At 44.8% G+C, this 21,298-nt stretch overlaps 2 protein-coding genes, 1 long non-coding RNA gene and 1 other non-coding gene across 6 annotated transcripts in view; 2 read left to right on the top strand and 2 right to left on the bottom strand.

Moving 5' to 3' along the window:
- Positions 1-60: 60 nt before the first annotated feature.
- Positions 61-7,063, bottom strand: Chrna10 (cholinergic receptor nicotinic alpha 10 subunit). The gene is made up of 6 exons (XM_090348309.1): positions 6,982-7,063; positions 6,573-6,721; positions 3,913-4,058; positions 3,438-3,592; positions 1,932-2,464; positions 61-888 (listed from the first exon to the last, which is right to left on the bottom strand). The coding sequence occupies exons 2-6, from the start codon at positions 6,631-6,633 to the stop codon at positions 440-442; spliced, it is 1,344 nt and encodes a 447-aa protein (XP_090204435.1). The 5' UTR covers positions 6,634-6,721; positions 6,982-7,063; the 3' UTR covers positions 61-439.
- LOC150053439 (uncharacterized) overlaps positions 2,357-21,298 on the top strand; it is a 48,582-nt gene continuing 29,640 nt past the window's right edge. Inside the window, exon 1 of the long non-coding RNA XR_016538086.1 lies at positions 2,357-2,474. This is a non-coding gene — a long non-coding RNA (uncharacterized LOC150053439). The remainder of the gene's footprint in view (positions 2,475-21,298) is intronic.
- Positions 13,811-13,942, top strand: LOC150053440 (small nucleolar RNA SNORA51). The gene has a single exon (XR_016538181.1). It is a non-coding gene; the product is annotated as a small nucleolar RNA SNORA51 (small nucleolar RNA).
- The window catches only part of Nup98 (nucleoporin 98 and 96 precursor), a 96,482-nt gene continuing 91,666 nt past the window's right edge, over positions 16,483-21,298 (bottom strand). For all 3 annotated transcript variants that reach the window (XM_090348306.1, XM_090348308.1, XM_090348307.1), the window contains exons 32-33: positions 17,891-18,002; positions 16,483-17,755 (exon numbers count right to left, since the gene is read on the bottom strand). In XM_090348306.1, coding sequence (XP_090204432.1) covers positions 17,538-17,755; positions 17,891-18,002 — 330 coding nt within the window. In that variant the 3' untranslated portion in view covers positions 16,483-17,537. The remainder of the gene's footprint in view (positions 17,756-17,890; positions 18,003-21,298) is intronic.

Raw genomic sequence — 21,298 nt, 5'->3', positions numbered from 1 at the left:
GACCAAATGTCCTCACGGTCTCTTGCTCTAGAAACTAGACCATGAATTTCCCTCCCTGAGTGTGTGCCTAGGCAGAGAAAAGCATGGCAGAATCTCTAACAGCTACAGCCTAGGAAGACAGAAAATACAGGGGCTCTTTCTCTTATAATATCCAGCACTCTCTCTACTAAAAGCTCTGAGTTGACTCAGGAACAGAGATTCTTGTCCTTCCAAGTCTACATTTACACCTTGGCCTGCCTCTTTAGCAATCAGTGGATGGCAGGCTCTGCATCCCCCTTAGTCAAGAAATATAGACAGCAAGAGTTCTCTTGGGTATGAAGTCAGCAGTGGGGGTCCTGTGTGTTCCAGATTCTTCACAGCAGGACAGGGGGATTAGCCTATCTGTGGATCAACAAGCAACCTGGCCTTTGCCTGGCCTGCCTAGGGGTGCTCCAGCCTCTCACAGGGCCTGTACCAGCACCAGGAGGCTCATGACCAGAGCCATGGTGAAGAAGATGCCCAGGAAGAAACGGTCCATCACACGGGCCAGGCGCTTCCAGTCCCCATGGTGGCGCTGGGCAACCCTGTGGCTTCGGAAGGTGCTGGCAATGGTGGCTACGTGGTGCAGGAGGGCTTCCTGGTGGCAAAGACACTGAGGATTGTGGCAAGGGCCTGCTGGGGGGAGAGGAGGAGGCAGGGGACTAGGGGATGACTTGGGTGGCCAGGAATGCCCACAGGGTTCTCCTCGTTCCCGGACACACAGGCCTTTTGCTAGGTGTCCCAGCAGGAGGGCCCGAGCCCAGGCTGGCACTGGGCGAGCATTGGGACCACAGTAATGGAGGTTCATGATAAGGATAGTGAGCGCTGTGGAGAACGTGACCATGGTCATCGTGGCCATATAGTACTTTCCTGCAAGACAGACAGAGTGTCAGTTGGGGCCCAAAGCAAGGACTTGAGGATCCTGAGCTTCCTAGCTGCCTCCTCACCACTCACCACGAGGCTCTCAGGACCCTTCAAGTCCAATGGCAGACAAAAGAAGGAGCTAAAACCCAACTTCTCTTCATTCTTCATTGCTTGTAATGTTCTCAGAATCTACCTATTCTCAAATTGTTGCTACTGGTAGAGGCTCAGATAGTATGGGTTCGATTGGGTGTGGCTCAAGTGATAGAGCACTTGCCTAACAAGTGTGAAACCCCAAGTTCAAACCTCAGTACAAGTAAAAAAGAAAATAAACAAAGAAATAAAGCCAGGTGTCTGTGGCTCATGCCTAGAATTCTAGCTACTTGGGAGGCTGAGATCTGAGGATCATAGTTTGAATCCAGGAAGGCAAAAAAGTCCCTGAGAGTCCTATCTCCAAATAATGGATTGGAGGTTGTGGCTTAGGTAGTAGGGTCCCTATGAATGAGTGAAAGAGTCAGATACCAAGTTTGAATCCCAGTTCCTCACTTTCTTATCTCCCTCCCCCACCCCCCCCCACAAATCCAGAAAACCTAGAAGTGATGCAATGGCTCAAGTGGCAGAATGCTAGCCTTGAGCCAATCTCAGGGACAATTCCCAGGCTCTGGGTTCATGCCAGGGGACTAACATTAAAAACAAGCAAAAAGGGGCTGAGAATGTGGATTAGTGGTGGAGTGCGTGCCTAGCATGCACACAGCACCACGTAAACAGGAAAACCCCACATGGTTCTGTGGCTCAAGTGGTCTAGTGCTAGCTTTGAGCACAGAGGGGCTCAAGGATAGAGGCCAGGCCCTGAGTTCAAGCCCCAGGACAGGCTAAAAATAAACAAATAGATTAAGACAATTTAATAAAAAGGAAAGATGGACTCCTCCCTGCCAGTAGCTGTGAGGGGGCATCCCCCCACCCCCACCACGGCGCCTTTCCTCCCCTTAGTCTCAGCCGGCCACCCCTCCCCCACGCCCCGGCTCCCGAGCGCCCCCTCCCCCACCCCTCACCGATGAGCGGCACGCTCTCTGCCGGCGGCATGCTCTCGGCCAGGATCAGCTGGAAGACGGTGAGCGCCAGCAGCACGGTGACGCCCAGCGACACCTTCTCTCCAGAATCGGCGGGCAGGTGGAAGGCGAGCGGCGCGAGCAGGGAGATGAGCACGCAGGGTAGCAGCAGGTTGCACACGTAGGCGGCGGCGCGGCGGCGCAGCAGCAGCGTGAAGGTGACGTCGGGGTAGGGCTGGGAGCAGCAGCCGTAGGTGAGCACGCGCCTGCGCGCCGGCATGCCCAGCACGCGCCACTCCACGTTCTCCACGAAGTCCGCCAGGCCCGCCGAGCCGCCGCGCGGACGCACGTCCAGCTGGTGCCCGCCGTGCGTCCACGAGCCGAACGTCAGGCCGCAGCGCTGCGCGTCGAAGGGGAAGGCGGACACGTCCACGCGACATGAGCTGCGCGTGATGGCCGGGGCGTCCCAGCGCACCGCGCCGTCGTGACGCACCACCACGTTCGTGCTGACCGACGCCGGCGGCTGCGTGTCCGCCCTGCAGACAGGTAACCCGGGGGTCAGGCGGGGGTGGCGGGGTGCGGGGCGTTTGAGGAGAGGGGCTCTGGAGGCCCGGGCAGCACGGAGGCGGTGGCCTCAGGCACCCGGGCCTCCCTCTGGGCAGTGTGGAAACGCCTCGGGAAAGGCCTGAAAGCCTAGCTGCTCAGGAGGCTGAGATCTGAGCATTACAGGCGAAGTCAGCCCAAGTAGAAAAGCCTATGAGACCCTTATCGCTAATCAACCACCCGTGGAGCTGTGGCCCAAGTAATGGCCCATCAGTCCTAAACAAAAAAGCTCAGGGACAGCTCCCAGGCCCCGAGTTCAAGTCCCAGTGCACACACCTGCACATATGTGCACCTGTGTGCACTCTCCCCACCCACAGATACACACACACGCACACACACGCACACCGTAATAGTGATGGGTAGGTCAGTGCTACCTTGGGAATCATCAGCAAAACTGGTTAGCGGGGCTCAGGAAGCTTTGCAGAGCCACACATTAAATGGGAGACACTGAACTGGTTAATGTGGCATAAAGGATTGCCCTTGAGGATTGGCCTGGAGGGAGCCCTGGAACCCAGAGCTAGTCTAGAAACAGGTATGGTACCATAGAGAGGCATTCACACCCCAGGCATGTCATTCATTCACTCATTTATTGGTGGTACTGAGGATTGAACTCAGGGCCTCATGCAGGAACTCTTATCACTTGAATCATTTCACCACATCCACATACTCAGAGGGAGAGTGGGGCTCTCAGTAGACATTCAGCTTGAGTTGGTCTGTGGTCCCCTAAAGTGGAGTTTCTGATGGAGAAACTGTGAGCTCCTGGCAGCTTTCCCCTTGGTACCAGGGGAAAGTTTCCACAGCAACAGAATAACCAGACTGGGTAGTGGTGAGGGGTCTCAGTGCATGTTCACAGCTAAAGGCAACTCTACAGAGAGGGAAGAGAGGGAGGAACCATGCAGGCAGTACTTGTTATAGAGTACGATGTCTGGTCGCCACACAAGACTGCTGGGGATGCGAATGGCATCTAGGCCACCGTAGGCATCCGGGTCCCATCGTAGGTAGGCATCAGACCATTCCTGCCGGATCCACAGGTACAGGGTCAACACCTGGTTCCGTTCATCCTGGTTGGGAGGTGAGGACAGTGAGTGGACACTGTTGAGCCCAACTTGTCTATACAGTGATTCCCTCCTAGGCCTGACCTTGCTGGCTTCTTCCCTTCTCTGGGCCTCAGTTTCCTTGGCAGGTGCATGAGGTGGTAACACCTGCTTAGCAGGGATTTTGTAAGTGTGTAAAGTGCAGGGCACACAGTGGGTACCCAACAGTTGGTGGCTATTATTCTTAATTTTAACACTTACAGTAAGAGCACAGTCCCACTCTCTTACTTCTTCCTAGAATGCTGTTATAGATAACACTCCATAGCAGAACTATTTCTACAACATACCATGTCAATGATCTGGGATAGTGTCACCTCCAGGGTCACATTCAGGGTCTGGTCAGTGTCTGCCACAGGTCGTAGGGCATTTGTGTAGTTGGTGAAGAGGTCACGGAACAGCTTGTGAGCCAGCCTGCCTTCAGCTCCCAGGCACTCTAGATCAATCAAAAGAGGCTTCAATGCATACCCTTCTGCCATGTCTGATTCCCTGCCACTGTCACAGCCTTCTAATGGTCTCCTGATGCCTGTCCTCTGTCCTGGCTGTGGCTCTGGTTTCTTCTTAGTCACCTCTAAGGAGCGAATGAGCTAAAAGCCTTGAACTATAGTCTATAACAATGCTTGCATCTTTCTTTTACACTTTTCAAGAACCTGGACTCTACCTGTCATACCTTAAAACTAGAGGGACTCAAATAGGCCACAAGAGTCTGACTTTCACCTAGGTATTTTGAACCCCATTTACTCCATCTCTCTCATTTCTCATCCCTTTTTCTATTTCTCCTTGGGTTCCCCAAAACTTTTGTTCATGGAACATTCCCTGTTCTGCAATCAACTACTTAGGATTTTATTTTATTTTACTGAGACAGGGTTTTTTTTTTTTGCCAGTCCTGGGCTTGAGCTCAGGGCCTGAGCACTGGCCTTGGACTTTCTCAAGGCTAGAGCTCTACCACTTGAGCCTCAGCACCACTTCTGGCTTTTTTCTATGTATGTGGTACCGAGGAATCGAACCCGGGTCTTCATGCATGCTAGGCAAGCACTTTAACCACTAGGCCAAACTCCCGGCCCCTGAGACAGGGTTTTTTTATATATATATATTTTTTTATTGTAATTAATAAAAGGGTTACATGATATTTGCCAGATAGAAGGTGCATTAATTCACATACATTGATACCCTTTCACATGCTGAGACAAGGTTTTGATTGTATTACTCAGGCTCAAGGCATCCTACTTCAGCCTCGAAAGTAGCTGGGATTATGGGTATCTGCTATCTTCTACAAGCACTCTTCTTAAGCTTTTTTTTTTCTTTTTGTGGGTTATGGGGCTTGAACTCAGCCTGGGCACTACCCCTGGGCCTGGGCGTTGTCCCTGAGCTCTTCAGATCAACACTTCCGCCCTATCTTTGAGCTAAGCCCCACTTCCCGTTTTCCAGAGGTTAACTGGAGATAAGAGTCTTAGTTCTTTTTGTGCCCAGGCTGTCTTTGAACCTTGATCCTTAGATCTAAGCCTCCTGAGTAGTTAGGATTACAGGCGTGAGCCACCACTAGCCTGGCTCTTCTTAAGCATTTATGACATTCATTTCCTCAGTTGCTGATGTAAATAATGTGTCCCCAAGTCCTGTCCTTTTTCATTTAGTCCCTCTCTCACTCCCTCCCTTCCTCCCTCCCTCTTCCTTCTCCTCCATCCCCTCCTCTCTAGCCGAGGCCCTCCTTCATTCACTGAGACTACACAAAAGCGGCTTCTTCAGTTCCCCCTGCCTCAAGCTTACACTCACTTCCTGTCTATCCTTTTTTGTTTGTTTGTTTGTTTTTTGGTCTCATTTCATTTTTCGTTTTTCATTTTCTTCAAACAGAGTCTCACTGTATAGTCAATTCAGGATTCTCATGCCTTTCACCTCTTCAGTGCTGGGATTGAGTGTATACTACCACCATATTTGGCTTCCACACGTGTGTGTGTGTGTGTGTATGTGTGTGTGTGTGTGTGTATACAGGTCCTGGGGCTTGAATTCCCGGTCTGGGTGCTGTCCTTGAGCTTTTGTACTCAAGGCTAGCACTCTATCACTTGAGTCACATCTCCACTTCTGGCTCTTTGGTAGTTTCTTGGACATAAGAGTCTCACAGTCAGGAGTTTGGCCTAGTGGTTAAAGTGCTTGCCTAGCATGCATGAAGACCGGGTTCGATTCCTTGGCACCACATACATAGAAAAAAGCCAGAAATGGTGCTGAGGCTTAAGTGGTAGAGCTCTAGCCTTGAGAAAGTCCAAGGACAGTGCTCAGGCCCTGAGCTCAAGCCCAGGATAGGCAAAAAAATAAGAGTCTCACAGTCTTTTCTCCCTGGGCTGGCTTTGAACTGCAATCCTCAAATCTCAGCCTCCTGAGCAACTAGGAATATAGGGGTGAGCCATTAGCACCAGAAAGCTTCCATAATCTTTTTTTTTTTTTTTTTTGCCAGTCCTGGGCTTGAGCTCAGGGCCTGAGCACTGTCCTTGGACTTTCTCAAGGCTAGAGCTCTACCACTTGAGCCTCCGCACCACTTCCGGCTTTTTTCTATGTATGTGGTACCGAGGAATCGAACCCGGGTCTTCATGCATGCTAGGCAAGCACTTTAACCACTAGGCCAAACTCCCGGCCCAGCTTCCATAATCTTTTAAACACCCAAATCTGAGTAGAGTAACGCCTGCTTCAAACCTTTTAGGGCCCCAGTGAATGCAGATAAAGCTCTAGTCTAACATTCAAGAACCTTCATTAGTTGCTTCTCCAGCCATGTTTCTGGAAGTTCCCTTATCTCTGCTCCCACTTCAGCCATGCAAGTAAACCCCCTCTCCTCCACACTCCCCAGATGGAAAGCTTATTCTCAGCACAGCTACTCAAAAGAAAGCTAAGAAAGACTGTGTGGAAAGCAATTCGTGGTAGATAGGAATACAGCAATGCCAGGGATCCTGGGGCTGGCTCGTACCTGCAGGGAGTAGCAAGAGGAACAGAAAGCCAAGATGGAGATGATGGCTCTGGGGCCCCATGGTCCTGCTACCGCCAGAGGTGAAGCAAGTCTTCAGTCAGACCTAGGGCAGCATCAGGCTCAGCTGGCAAGGATAATGTGGATAGCGCCTGGAAATCAGAAAGACAGATCATTGGTGGGTTCAGACACTCTCTCTGGGGAGCTTGTCAAGTCTTCCAGTTAGCTGACCCTGCTGTTTGTACCTGCCATTTCTCCCCTGCTAGTCCTTGTCTCTCTGGCCTCAACCTCTGCCCCGCAACCTTCTACTTGTTCTCTCAATTTCCTTTCTCTTTTCCTCTGTATTTCCATTCTCTTTTCTCCTGCTTCTTTCTATTTCAGCCCCCTGGCCTTGGTCTTCCATACCTCATACCTGGGCCCTGGATGAGCCAATGAGCCTGCTGCTCTCATCAGAACAAGACCAAGAACTCTTCTTGGTTCAAAGGAGTGCGACACACAACACAATGGCCCCTCCCCCTTGGCACTTCTGTTAGCTGAATTACATGAGTGGGATGCCTGTGCCCATGGAAACAGCAACTGAAGCTGACACTGCGGGCTATTGGGACCTAAATTATTCATGTTCTGTAAAGCAACACTCAGACTCAGCTCAGCCCTTTGGAGATGAGATTATTTTGCTTTACATATCCGTATGTGCCATATTTTCTTTATCCATTCACCAGTTGTTGATCCCCCCTTTTGGCTATTGTGAACAAAACTGTAGTAAATACTGAGGATCCAATGCATGCTTGATAGGGATATGTAGAAGACCAGGACTTCAGAGGGTGCAGGGGCAAGACCTGTAGATGGGAACTGTCCCCCCAATCATTCCCACCATTGCTGGAACCCCTTAGCCTGTAGCTCTTCCCAGTGAAGAGTGAACACATGGTGCTGACTTGCCAAGCAGGCTCTGCCTTTCTGGTGGCAGGGATGCTGACACCTCAGGCCACTCCAAGTGGCCCCCAAAGCAAGGTCCTGCTGTCATTCCCATCAGAGACTCAAGGGTTTTCAGTGTAGTATGAGGTAGTAGAGAAAAGGTAGAATCACTCTTACTTTAGAATCACTTTCGGGGCCGGGAGTTTGGCCTAGTGGTTAAAGTGCTTGCCTAGCATGCATGAAGACCGGGTTCGATTCCTCGGTACCACATACATAGAAAAAAGCCAGAAGTGGTGCTGAGGCTCAAATGGTAGAGCTCTAGCCTTGAGAAAGTCCAAGGACAGTGCTCAGGCCCTGAGCTCAAGCCCAGGACTGGCAAAAAAAAAAAGAAAAAAAGAAAAAAGAAAATAGAATCACTTTCAGCTCTACTTTTTAAACGCACGCCTATATATGTATATATATATATATATTTGTATAACTATATACACACATATATGTATATATATATATATATATTTATTTATAAGCTCTACCACTTTGAGCCACAACTCCTCTTCCTGGTTTTCTGAAGATTAATTGGAGATAACAGTCTCACAGACTTTTCTGAACTGGTTGGCTTCAAACCATGATCCTCAGATCTCAGCCTCCAGAGTAGTTGGGATTATAGGCGTGAACCACCAGTGCCTGCTGCATATATTTTAATCAGAACAATATTCTCTATTACTCTCTTTTTTGACATGACTCACTCTATTGCTTAATAGCTTCAGTGCTATTTTCTTCTTCCATCTTCAGAGATAGTTGAAGTTATTATTATTATCTTTTGGTTGGTCATGGGGCTTGAACTCAGGGCCTGAGGACTGTCCTTGAGCTCTTTGCTCAAGACTAGCATTCTATCACTTTGTGCCACAGTGGTGATTCATTGGAGATGAGAGTCTCACAGACTTTCCTGCCCACGCTAGCTCTGAACTGTGATCTTCAGATCTCAGCCTCCAGAGTAGCTAGGATTACAGGCGAGAGTCACCAGCACCTAGCAGTTGAAGTAAATTTTTTTTTGCCAGTCCTGGGTCTTGAACTCAGGGCCTGATCACTGTCCTTAGGCTTTCTCAGGGCTAGAGCTCTACCACTTGAGCCACAGCACCACTTCTGGCTTTTTTCTATGTATGTGGTACCAAGGAATCGAACCTGGGTCTTTGTGCATGCTAGGCAAGCACTCTACCACTAGGCCAAACTCCCGGCCCCTAAAGTAATTTTTTCCTTCTTCCCTCTCCCTTGTCATCTTAAACAGTCCCATAATTTCAGTCTAGTTCTAATTATACAAATATGTAAGTTTTCATGTATGTGTAGATATACACATGTACATGTGTGTCTTTAAAGTCAAGATTCCACAAACATGGAATATTTGGTTCTTTGGGCTTGGCTTATATTGCTCATCATGATCTCCAGATTTTACTTTTCTTTAAGGCTGAGTAATAGTCATGGTATATACGTACCAACTTTTCTTTATCCACTCAGTTGTTGGATGATTCTACCTTTTGGCTGTTGTAAACAAAACTGTAATAAATATAGGTGTGCGGGCATCTTTCTTGTATATTGATTTAGACTCCTTTGGGTTTATGTCAGGAGAGGTATGTTGGGGTCATAAGATAGATTTAATTTTAGTTTTTGGAGGAGCCTCCATATTGACTTCCATAGTGGTTGCACTTGTTTACATTCCCACCAGTAGTGTATGAGGATTCCTTTTTTACCACATTCTTTCCATTCTTTGTAGTTTGTTTTATTATTGCCATTTTGATTAGGGTAAGATGAAATCTAAGTGTACATTTGATTTGTACTTCCTTTATGGGCAAGGGGGTTGAATATTTCTTCATGGTTTTTAGCCTTTTGTATTTCTTATTTGAATGATCCATTCAATTTTTTTGTCTATTTACTAATTGGGTTATTTGTTCTTTTTTTGGGGGGGGGAGGCTTTTTTTGGTGCTGAAACCCGGGATCGATATTTGTTCTTTTATAGTTTGATTTTATAATCGAAAAGATCTAGGTTTAAGACCAGCTTATGTTTTTAAAAAAGTAAGTTCATGAGACTTCTCAACAGACAGCTATATATAGTTGCACACTCCTGTTATCTTAGCTACAGTGGAAGTCTAAAGGCAGATCCTGCCTTGGAACACACTGAAGGCAGGAAATGGGACCCTCAGAAATAACTAGCAGAAAACAGACTCAGCAATAGTAGAGCCTGCCTACCTAGAGAGAGTCTCAGAGTTCAAACTTCAGTAATACTGCCCAAAATCAGATGACTTGAGCTGTGGGCTTTTGCTTTTGCTTGAGTCTTCTATTTGTTTTCATGTCTATTTATTTTAGTATATATACTAGTAATATGCTGTGTTTGTTATTATATCCCTGTAGTATAATTTAAATTTAATCACTATTATGATTAAATCCTGCATTTTTGCTTAGGATTACTTTTGCTATCCAGGGTCTGCTATCAGGGCCTGGGCACTGTTTTTGTACACTTTTTGCTCAAGGTTGTGCTCTGCCACTTGAGCCACAGTGCCACTTCCAGCCTTTTTCTGTGTATGTGGTACCAAGGAATCAAACCCAGGGCTTCGTGCATGCTAGACAAGCCCTCTACCACTAGGCCACACTCCTGGCCCCAGAAAAGGTGATTTTTGAGTATTGTTTTTATATCCAGTTATGCTTCTAAAACTCAGGTCTAGGAGTTTTGGGTGGATCTTTTCTTTCTTTCTTTGTAATTTACTTTATTGTTTAACCGGTGATATATAGCGTGGTTACATTTACACACATCAGTTTGAAAGTACATTTTTTCAAGTAGTGTCATCTGTCCCTTCATTCTCTTCTATTCCCTCCCTCCCATCTCCACCCATGAATTGCATAGTTCACTTTCATCCATGTCCAGTGTGCTCCGCTGTTGCACTTTTTCACCTTTTTTTCCGCTGGGATTTCGTGCTCTTCCCTCACCCTCCCACAGATGTGCATGTGAGTACATGGTATTTAAGGTAAAGAGTATGGAGTCACAGGGCCTAGTTACTCAGGAGGCTGAGATCTGAGGAGTGTGGTTCAAAACCAGCCTGGGCACTAAAGACAGTGAGATTCTTATCTTCAGTTAACCACTAGTAAACCGGAGGTGGCACTGTGGCTCAAGGGGTAGGGTGGTAGCCTTGAGCTGAGGAGCTCAGGGACAGCACCCAGGCCCAGAGTTCAAGCCCCACAACTGACCAAAAAAAAAAAAAGTTTTGGAGAAATTAGGAATAGAAGGAACATTCCTTTAAACAAAGGCTATATAGGGAGGAGGGAAATGGGGACAAAAACATGATAAGGGGTATCAATGTGTGAGAGGTAATGCACCTACTATCGGGCGAATGTAACTAACCCCTCTGTACATTACCTTGACAGTTAAAACAAAACAAAGGCTATATGAAAGATCAGTAGCCAACATCATATTAAATGGGGAAAAGCTAAAACTCATATCCCCTGTGCAGAAGCTTTCCTGCTTGTTGAGTTTCTCTCCTAGCTGTGTGTCTGGGACTCTTCAGGAAGTTCTTGCCTGTACCTGTTAAGTTCTAATGTCTCTCTTACTCTTGCAGTAGTTTCAGGGTTTTGGGTCTGACATTGAGGTCTTTTTATTTTTATTTTTGTTGTGGGGGGGTCATGGTGCTTGAACACAGCCTGGGTGCTGTCCCTGAGTTCTTAGCTAAAGGCTACTGCCCTATCCCTTGGGCCTGGGCAATGTCCCTGAGCTCTTCTGTTCAAGGCTAGCGCCCTACCCCCGGAACCACAGCCCCACTTCCTGTTTTCTAGAGGTTAATTGGAGATGAGTCTCAGGTCCTTTTGTGCCTGGGCTGGCTTTGAACCTTGATCCTCAGATCTCAGCCTCCTGAGTAGCTAGGATTACAGTCGTGAGCCACTGCGGCCACTGACATTGAGGTCCTTGATCCACTATGAATTGATGTTAGTGTGTGGTGATGAGCAGGGATCCACTTTTAGTTTTCTGCATATGGCTGCCTCATTTTCCCAATACCAGTTGTTTTTTCTACTGTATGTCTTTGGCTCTTTTGTCCAATATCATATGACTGGGTCTTTTCATGTTTTTTTTTTTTTGTTGTTGTTGTTGTTATGGCTCTATAATAGATTGGTATTGTGGCTCTGAAGTAGAAATCTGGTATTGATATTGTCTTCATTGTTTTTGCCTAGAATTGTTTCCATATTTTTTTTTGGATTTTTTTTGTCTACCTCGGTAAAAAAAATGTCATTGGGATTTTGATGGATATTGCATTGAATCAGTTTCAATTTTTGCAGTATGGCTATTTTCACAATACTGATCCTACCTACCCATGAACATGGAAGGTTTTTCCATTTCCTGGTATCCTCGAAGATTTTTTTTTTTTTTTTTTTTTTTTTTTGGCAGTCCTGGGCTTGTGCTCAGGGCCTGAGCACTGTCCTTGGACTTTCCCAAGGCCAGAGCTCTACCACTTGAGCCACAGCACCATTTCTAGCTTTTTTTCTATGTATGTAGTACCAAGGAATTGAACCCGGGTCTTCATGCATATGCTAGGCAAACACTCTACCACTAGGCTAAACTCCCCGCTCTCCTCGAAGATCTTTTACATCCTTGTTAATTCATAGATTTTTTCCTTTTGTGATTCCTTTTAATGTCCTTTTCTTGATTTGTTGTCCTGGCTAAGAATTCTAGAACTATACTGAGTAACAGTGGAGAGTGGGCATCCTTGCCCTGTTCCTGATTTTAGGGGATATTGGATTTTAGCTTTTCCTCATTTACTATGATGTTGGCTACTGATCTGTCATATAGCCTTTGTTTTAAGGAATGTTCCTTCTATTCCTAGTTTTCCAGAACTTTCATTTGCCAGTCTTAGGGCTTGAACAAAGGGCCTGAGCACTGTCCCTGAGCTTCTTTTGCTCAAGGCTAGCACTCTACCACTTGAGCCACAGTGCCACTTCTGACTTTTTCTGTTTATGTGGTACTGAGGACTCAAACCCAGGGCTTCATGTATGCTAAGCAGGCACTCTACTACTAAACCACATTCCCAGCCCCAAAATGTTTGTTTTTAATTGGTAGTGGGGCTTGAACTCAGGGCCTGAGAACTATCTCTGAGCAGGCACTCTGTGCTCAATGATAGTTAGTGCTCTACCACTTGAGCCACAGTGCCACTTCCATTTAACTGGAGATTAGTTTCATGGACTTTCCTTGAACTATGATCTTCAGATCGCAGCCTCCTGATTAGCTGGGATTAAAGGTATGATTGCATGGCTTCGTTTTCCTATTTGAATACCTTTTCTTTTATTCCCCCCTGCCAATCCTGGGCCTGTGCTCAGGGCTTGAGCACCGTCCTTGTTTTTTTTTTTTTTTCCTCAAGGCTAGAACCCTACCACTTGAGCCACAGCACCACTTCTGGTTTTACTTCCAGGTCCCTTTTGTCTTGACCAGGAATTCTGCTACTGTACTAAGAGTGGAATGGACACTTGTGTCATCCATGATTTTAAGGAAGTTACGGTTTTTCCCACATACTATGCTATTGATTACAAGTTTGCTATCTATATCCTTTAGTATGTTGAGGTACATTTATTTCTTTTTTCCCCCCAAGCTTTTTAACATAAAAGTATGTTGAGGGGCTGGGAGTTTGGCCTAGTGGTAAAGTGCAAGCCTAGCATATGCACGAAGACCTGAGCTTGATTCCTCGGTACAACATACATAGAAAAAGCTGGAAGTGGTGCTATGGCTCAAGTGGTAGAGTGCTAGCCTTGAGAAAGTCCAAGGACAGTGACCAGGCCCTGAGTTCAAGCCCTAGGACTGGCAGAAAAAAAAATGTTGAATCCTGTCATTCTGTATCAGTTGAGATGACCATGTGATTTTTGTCCTTGACTCTTTTTATGTGCTATATTACATTTGATTTTCATACATTGCTATCTTCATATTCCTGAAATGAAACCAACTTGATTACGGTGTATAGTTGGTTTGCAAGTATCTGATAATTTTCACATCTGTGCTCAACAAAGATTGATCTGTAATTCTGTGTGTGTGTGTGTCTGATTTTGGGATGAGTGAAATACTGGTTTCATACAAGTTTGGGCAGCATTCCTAACCTTTAAAAGCCAATTTCCTCTCTTATGCCTTTTATTCTACTTTTAATTTTATATCCATTTCTTAACTCCAGGCTGTAGTCTGTTTTCTACTGAGCGGTTCTCTTATATCGTCTTTTCTTTGAGCCTCTTGATGTTTTCATGTTTTATAGGGTATTTATATTTGTATGACATGTATGTTTTGTAAGTACTGACATTAAGAAATAGGGTCTCTTGGCCTCCAAGTGCTTACCACAGGCTATGTTCTTACACTGAATGTATAGAAAGAGGCAACAGAGTAAATCTACCCTATATACACCTCAGCCTCGGCCCTGTGCCTGGTCTATTTAGTGAACAGGGAGACATGGGAGGAGGAAAAAAAAAAAAAAAGGGAATAGGGCCCCACTATGTGGCCTGGAACCTGAGGATTACTGCCTCTAATGTTAAGTGATGGGACTATAGGTGTGTACTACCATTGGGTGGTATGGCCTAGTCAGATGCACTTTTTGTGTGTGTGTGTGTGTGTCAGTCCTGGGCCTTGAAATCAGGGCTTGGGCACTGTCCTTTAGCTTTCTCAAGGCTAGAGCACTACCACTTGAGCCACAGCACCATTTCTGGCTTTTTTCTATGTATGTGGTACTGAGGAATGGAACCTGGATCTTCATGCATGCTAGGCAAGCACTCTACCTCTAGGCTAAACTTCCAGCCCCTCAGATGCACTCCTCCCCCCCTCCCCCACCCAGGGCCTGAGCACTGAGCACTGTCCTTGGACTTTCTCAAGGCTAGTACTCTACCACTTGAGCCTCAGCACCACTTCTGGCTTTTTTTCTACCTATGTGGTACCGAGGAATTGAACCTGGGCCTTCGTGCATGCTAGGCAAGCACTCTACTACTAGGCAAAATTCCCAGCCCCTCAGATGCACTTTTAATACTCCTGGTGTTGCTGCTTTACACAGGCTGCTATTTAGAGGGACTAAATGGGCAATGAGAATCCTGCTCAGGTCTTGATTTGTTGAACTGAAGATATGAGCCACTTCCAATCTGGATTATGCCAAAAAGTTCTATAACACTGAGGAACGTGAAGTACATTAGAGTGGGTCTATTCTGTTACTAGGGGTTTAACATGGGCCCCTGAGTTCAGGGGCTAACCAGCTGGGAATTCTATAGCTGACTCATTTTGTGGACTCTGAGCAAATCATGGAGCATGGGTAGACTTCTAGCAAAGAATTCTCACTTCCAATGGTGTTTTTATTTTTATTTTTTCCTTTCAGAAAGTATGGTATAGCCAGGTGCCAATGAACCATACCTACAGGCTTAGATCTGAGGACTGTGGTTTGAAATTAGCCCAGAACTATCAAAAAGCTGGGAAGTGGAGCTGAAGAGTGGCTGACGTGGTAGAAAGCCAGCCCTGAGCAAAAATGCTAAGAGACAGTTCCTAGGCCAGGGCCTGAGTTCAAGCTTTAGTACCAGCACCCACCAAAAAAAAAGTATGCTAGGCCAGAAGTTTAGCCTAGTGGTAGAGTGCTTGCCTAGCATGCACGAAGGCCAAGGTTCAATTCCTTGGTACCACATACATAGAAAAAAAAAAAAAGCTGGAAGTGATGCTGAGGCTTAAGTGGTAGAGCTCTAGCCTTGAGAAAGCCTTGACAAAGTCCAAGGACAGTGCTCAGGGGCCCTGAGCTCCAGCCCAAACTGGCAAAAAAAAAAAAAAAAAAAAAAAAAATATATATATATATATGCTATAGAAATGATGAGCAGTTAAGGATTATCCTTTTAGGATAAGTATTTTCCTTTTCATTTAAAAAGGGTTCTACGGGAGGGGTGGGGGGGAGGGTAATGGGTACTAAGACATGTGAAAGGGTATCAATGTATGTGAATTAATGCACATTCTATCTGGCAAATATCATGTAACCCTTTTATTAATTACAATAAAAAATATTTTTAAAAAAAGGGTTCTAATCAGGGCCTGGAGTTTGGCCTAGTGGTAGCATGCTTACCTGGCATGCACAAAGACCGGGGTTTGATTCCTCAGTACCACATACATAGAAAAAGCCAGAAATGGTGCTGTGGCTCAAGTGGCAGAGTGTTAGCCTTAAAGAAAAAGCCCAAGGACAGTGCTCAGGCCCTGAGTTCAAGCCCTAGGACTGGTAAAAAAAGCGGGGGGGGGGAGATTCCCTAATTAAACATCATAGAAATTGTGCTGCATAGAGGCTAGACTTTTAATTCAAGGTAATGATAAAATCCTGATTTTTTTTTTTTTGGAAAGCATTCCTTATTTATGTGTCATTCTGTGCCAGGGTCTGATGACACATAAGTGATGAAGACATGGTGCCTGGAATGTATGTAGTGAGGAAGCTACTAGAAAGAACATAAAACCAAGGGGGAGAGGCCAGTCTCCCACCATAGCTTTGATCACAATGAGCATATTTCAAGGTTTATTTTGAAAAGAGATTTAAGCCAAAGGAAGTTAAAATTCAGTGAATGAAAGAGCTTGATTCCATATCTTTACTGTGTGGCTTTTCTCCATGTGAGTATCCAAGTCAGTGTCAAGTGACTGGTAAACATGTTCACTACCCATTGGTTTATAATTACATCCAAATTTTTTTTTTTTTTTTTTTACTGTTTTTCTCTTTTGTTATCTGGCATTGTTCAGTGAACTGTTAATGGTATGGTAGAAAAGCCAAACAAGAAAATCCAAGGATGCTTTGAATTAAGTGGCCAATTTGAAGAATTTCAACTGAGAATCTACGTCCATAAATATATGTGCTGCCAGTATTGATAACTCCCTTGCCCCTTAATTTGCCTTTATAAACCTAAGCCCAGTGTTTGTCTAGTATGTGCTAGACCCTGAGGCAGATCCCCAGTACCTAAAAACCACAAAGGGTAAAGGAAAAACCAATACCAAGAATGCTATAAACGTTTTATTTTATTTTTTTAAGAAAGTAGCTTCAGAAAAAGAGGAAAATAATCTAGATTATTTATTTATATATATATTTTTAATAAAAACCTTTACATAATCTTCATGCATAAAGACCCAGGGGTGGCCATGTTATCTGTGACAGTATTAACACCAGTTGTCTCAGGCCAGTACCTGGGGCTTCCCATAACCAGCAGCAATACAGTGAAGGCCCTTCTACCTGGCCCCCAAAGCCCAGCCCTTGCCTACCTCAGTGATGACTTTTTCTTTTGGGGAAGGTGGTTGAAAGGCAGGAAAGCTCTAGGGCTAGAATGGGAGGGGAATGGAAAGCTACCCAACTTGTCCTTTAAAAAGAAAATAACAAAAAAAACCTAACTTCTCCTTCAGTATAATCCGACACGAGTTTCAGAAAGATGACTGAAAACAGGACTAACCAAGTCCTGGGAGCTTCCTATAAGAATCATATCAAGTGATATATAACCTCGGGCTGTAGAGAAGCAGGAAAACTATTCCGTTTCCCTAGTCCAACCCTTGTCTGCCCTTTAGAGCTGTTAACCTGTCTACTTTAGAGACATTCCCTTCCTGCTGTGGCTAGTTCATCTGTTAAGAACAGTTGTAGATCAATACATCTGTCCTTGTTTCTTTGAAAGAGTCCTAGTAGAAAAGGGCTGGAGGGAGTAGAGTAGCAAAGTTGGCATGGGGATCAACAAGGTCCAGAATGCCTGTGGTGGAAAAGAACTCCCTGGTTCTTTGGAAGAATCTGCAAAGGAGTTTTATTGACCATTTTTTTTTTTTAAGAGGAAAAAATGAATGGTCTTGAGGATGGCAAAAGACTTGTCTCTTTTTTGGTTCCAGAAGCCCTTATGCTATGTTCAGTATTACAAAAAGCCTGAACAATTGGAGGATGCTGCCTAAGGCAGCAGTAAGGGAGGGTAGATTCCATAGCCAACTCGGAGATTGGCAATCCGTGTCAATCAAAACACTGCTAGAGACTGCTTTGTTATGAGTGTGAATGGGCATGTGAGTGTGGTAGCAAAGCTTGGGGCTCACTGGCTTCCAACAGTCAGTTCTCGCAGATAGGACTGTGTGAGGCTGCGCAGTTCCTCCAAGGCATAGTCCTCAGGCATGGGGAGCCGGCCAATGTGAGGAGCCAGCAGACGCAAAGGGACTCGCTGAGGGTCTGGTGTTGATTCTGAAGTTGCATCAGGGACATGCTGTAGGCTCAGTACCACCCGCAGCAAATTGGCTATACGTTTGGCCATGTCTAAAGAGAAAAGATGGAATGAGCACTGAGGATGGCACTGGGAAAGAGTGGGTACTGAGGATGAAGAGTAGGGCCATAGTTATTAAGATAGGGAGTAGGCCACCATCAGGAAGGGAATAGAGGCTATGGGCTTACCTGACTGAGCTAGACGATCCTTGGCATTATGACATTGGATCTGTTCTATGCGGTTGCACAGTGATGTCACTTTGGTGTGTAACTTCTCTAGTTCATAACTTGAGCAATCCACCTACAGAGAAGTAGAGAAACCAATCAATCAAGAAAAATTTCTATCATTTCAATCCGTAGATATATAATTAGCAAGCTTTAATGTGACACCTAAAATCTAAATAAATCTGAGTTCAGAGAGATGGTATAACTCCTAAAGAATACACAGAGGCTGGGAGTTTGGCTTAGTGGTAGAGTGCATGAAGACCCGGGTTCAATTCCTCAGTACCACATACATAGAAAAACCAAAAGTGGTGCTGTTGCTCAACTGGTAGAGTGCTAGCCTTGAGGACAGTGCCCAGGCCTGTCCTTGGACACTTTTTGCTCAAGGCTAGTGCTTTGCCACTGAAGCCACAGCACCATTTCTGGCTTTGTGTATGTGGTAGGGAGGAATCGAACCCAGGGCTTTGTGTATGCTTGATGAGTACTCTACCACTAGGCCACACTCCTGGCCCCAAATTCCATTATTTTTATCTGTTATTTACACTCTGAATACATACAGGCACCTTTTTATTTTGGTGGAACTAGGCTTGAAGTCAAGACCTCATTCCCTATTTAGAGCATCTTGTCCCATCTGACTCTTCAGTGAACTAAAGTCTCCCATCACCTCTTCTTCTCTAAATGGCTCACTCAACACTTCCAATAAGTATCTGTCATTAAATCCACTTTCAAGGGGCTTGCAGAATCTTCTGTGTATACAAATTCTATTCATCTGCCAGAATCCAGTATTAGGTTTTGTCTTGTTTTGTTTTTGTCAGTGCAGGGGTTCAAGGTTTTGCTCAGCTTCTTTTGTTCATGGGTAGCACACTACTTGAACTACTGTTAGGAGATAAATTCTCAGATATGTGTGCCCAGGCTGGCTCAGCTATCAACCTCCCAGAGTAGCTAGAATTATAAGTGAGCCACCAATATCCAGCTTTTTGCTTTTTGTCAACACAGATTTTTTTTCTTTTTCTTTCTTTTATTTTTTTGGTTGTTGGGCTTGAACTCAAGACGTGGGCACTGTCCCTGAGCTCTTTTGCTCAAGGTTAGCACTGTACACTTTGATCCAGTGTGTCACTTATTCTGGTTTTCTGGTGGTTAATTGGAGATGAGCTCAGATCAGATCAGAATTATCTTTAGTTCTAGGCTTGGCACTGGTGGCTCATGCCAGTAATTCTAGCTACTCAGGAGGTTGAGATCTGAGGTTCCTGTTTCAAAGCCAGCCTGGGCAAGAAAGTTTGTGAGATTTTTTTGCCAGTCCTGGGCTTGAGCTCAGGGCCTGAGCACTGTCCTTGGACTTTTTCAAGGCTAGAGCTCTACCACTTGAGCCTCAGCACCACTTCCAGCTTTTTTCTATGTATGTGGTACCGAGGAATCGAACTTGGGTCTTTGTGCATGCTAGGCAAGCACTCTACCACTAGGCCAAACTCCAGGCTGTCTGTGAGATTTTTATCTCAAATTAATTACCAAAATGGCCGAAGGTGGAGCTGGTGGCTCAAGCCAGCCTGGAGCAAAAAAGCTCAGGTACAGCCCACCACACAAAAAAGACCCACTGGACTAAAATAATAGGGCTGTGTTCTTTTTGGGCACTCAGCTTCTAGAAGATGTCTATATAGAATCCAGATTTTAAATGGACATTAAATAATGGCAAACATGATGTCTTTGTTGTGAAATTTATAAACGAGAAAATATCAGAGAGCACTGAGTGTGTTGGCACTTGGTAGACAGAGGCAGGAAGACTTGGAATTTGAATTTGAGGCCAGAGTGGACAATGTAGTGACTTTCCATCGAAAAATCAGATAGTAACAAACCCTGAAGAATCACAAGCCATTTATGTAATTTAAATAGGCTTATGGGGAAGAAAGAAGTCAAATGGCTATTTCAGATGGGGGAGAGGTCAGGAGAGAATGAGTTGAAGGGGCAATATCTAAATGGATACATGCATATCAAGAACAAAAAGGATCATGCTTTGCAGGAAAGTAAATAGTAAAACTCCAGAAAAATGGGAACTCAGGGATGTTTACATGGTAAAATGGAGAGTAAAACAAGAAAACACTGGAGAGGTTCTAAACTAAGAAATTAGTGTTTCATTAAATCATATGTTTACTAGCTATGCTGTAACTTAAACTCTTTCAGACTGGGTTATTTATTCACTGTGTGTACAGCTATATTGACTGTTTTCTCTTTGTGTGTATATGTCCATCAGGCCCTGGACACTGTCCCTCAGTTTCTTTTGCTCACGTTTAGCACTCTATTACTTGAACCTCAGTGTCATTTCTGGGTTTTTTTTTTGCTGTTTATGTGGTGCATGTAGTGCTAAGGAAACGAACCCAGGGCTTCGTGCATGCTAGTCCAGCACTCTACCACTAAGCCACATTCCTAGCCTCTGTACTCTGTTTTTTGTTTTTTTTTTTAAAGGGAAGAACACTTTGTTTATTTGTCAGTCCTGGGCTTAAGCTCAGGGCTGAGCACTGTCCTTGGATTTTTTTCTCAAGGCTAGAATTCTACCACTTGAGCCTCAGCACCACTTCTGGCTTTTTCTATGTATGTAGTACAGAGGAATTGAACCCGGGTCTTCGTGCATGCTAGGCAAGCAGTCTACCACTAGGCCAAACTCCCAGCCCCAAATTATTATTTATGTATCCCAATTCACCACAGTACTGTGTACACATTGGTTTTCAATAATTAGGCTGTGTATATGAAATAAGCAATGTTGTTACACAAAGGTATCTTTCTGTCCTTTATGGGCCTGAAATTATGCTGAGTTAGAAATTAACATGGTAATTTTAGGTAATAGACAACAATTATGAAAAATTTAGTTTATGTGAGGTATCATATGTCTTTGTTTAATTTTTGCAAAAAACTCTGTCAGATATGCATTATAATATATACTAGTATATCTTTATTCCATTTTTTGCTTTTTGGTTTTTTAGACTATAGAATTTCTTTTCTTTTTTCTTTGAGAGGGTCGTTATCTAGCAAGTAGTAAACATGGGAGATATGAATTATAAGTTGTAATAAGTTGACTTGAAAAACTTCTTAAAAAAAAAAAAAGGAAGAGGTGCTGTGGCTCAATGGGTAGGGTGGCAGCCTTGAGCTGGTGAGCTCATGGTCAGCTCCTAGGCCCAGAGTTCAAGTCCCATGACAGACAAAAGAAAAAAAGCAAGCAAGCAAGCAAGCAAGCTTAAGCTCTTAGTCCTAAACTGCTTTTAATTATTTTATTTTTATTTTTGGTGGTTTTGTGGTTTGAAGTGAAGGCCTTAAGCTTGTTTGACTTGCTTGCTCAGTTGGTAGACTAACACTTGATTTATACTTCTTTCCCTGCTTTTAGCTGGT

This window comes from Megascapheus bottae, chromosome 16 (assembly GCF_031878675.1).
Source record: "Megascapheus bottae isolate mThoBot1 chromosome 16, mThoBot2.hap1, whole genome shotgun sequence".
NCBI lineage: Eukaryota > Metazoa > Chordata > Mammalia > Rodentia > Geomyidae > Megascapheus > Megascapheus bottae.
The sequence above is the reverse complement of the archived record's forward strand: the minus strand, read 5'-3'. Positions and strand labels throughout refer to the sequence as shown.

Coding starts and splice junctions, on each gene's coding strand:
- Chrna10 (XM_090348309.1), bottom strand. CDS start 6,633: ATGGGGCCCCAGAGCCATCATCTCCATCTTGGCTTTCTGTTCCTCTTG. Junction 2,465..3,437: donor GACATCGTACTCTATAACAA/GTACTGCCTGCA, acceptor ACCTGTCTGCAG/GGCGGACACGCAGCCGCCGG. Junction 889..1,931: donor AGAGAGCGTGCCGCTCATCG/GTGAGGGGTGGG, acceptor TCTGTCTTGCAG/GAAAGTACTATATGGCCACG.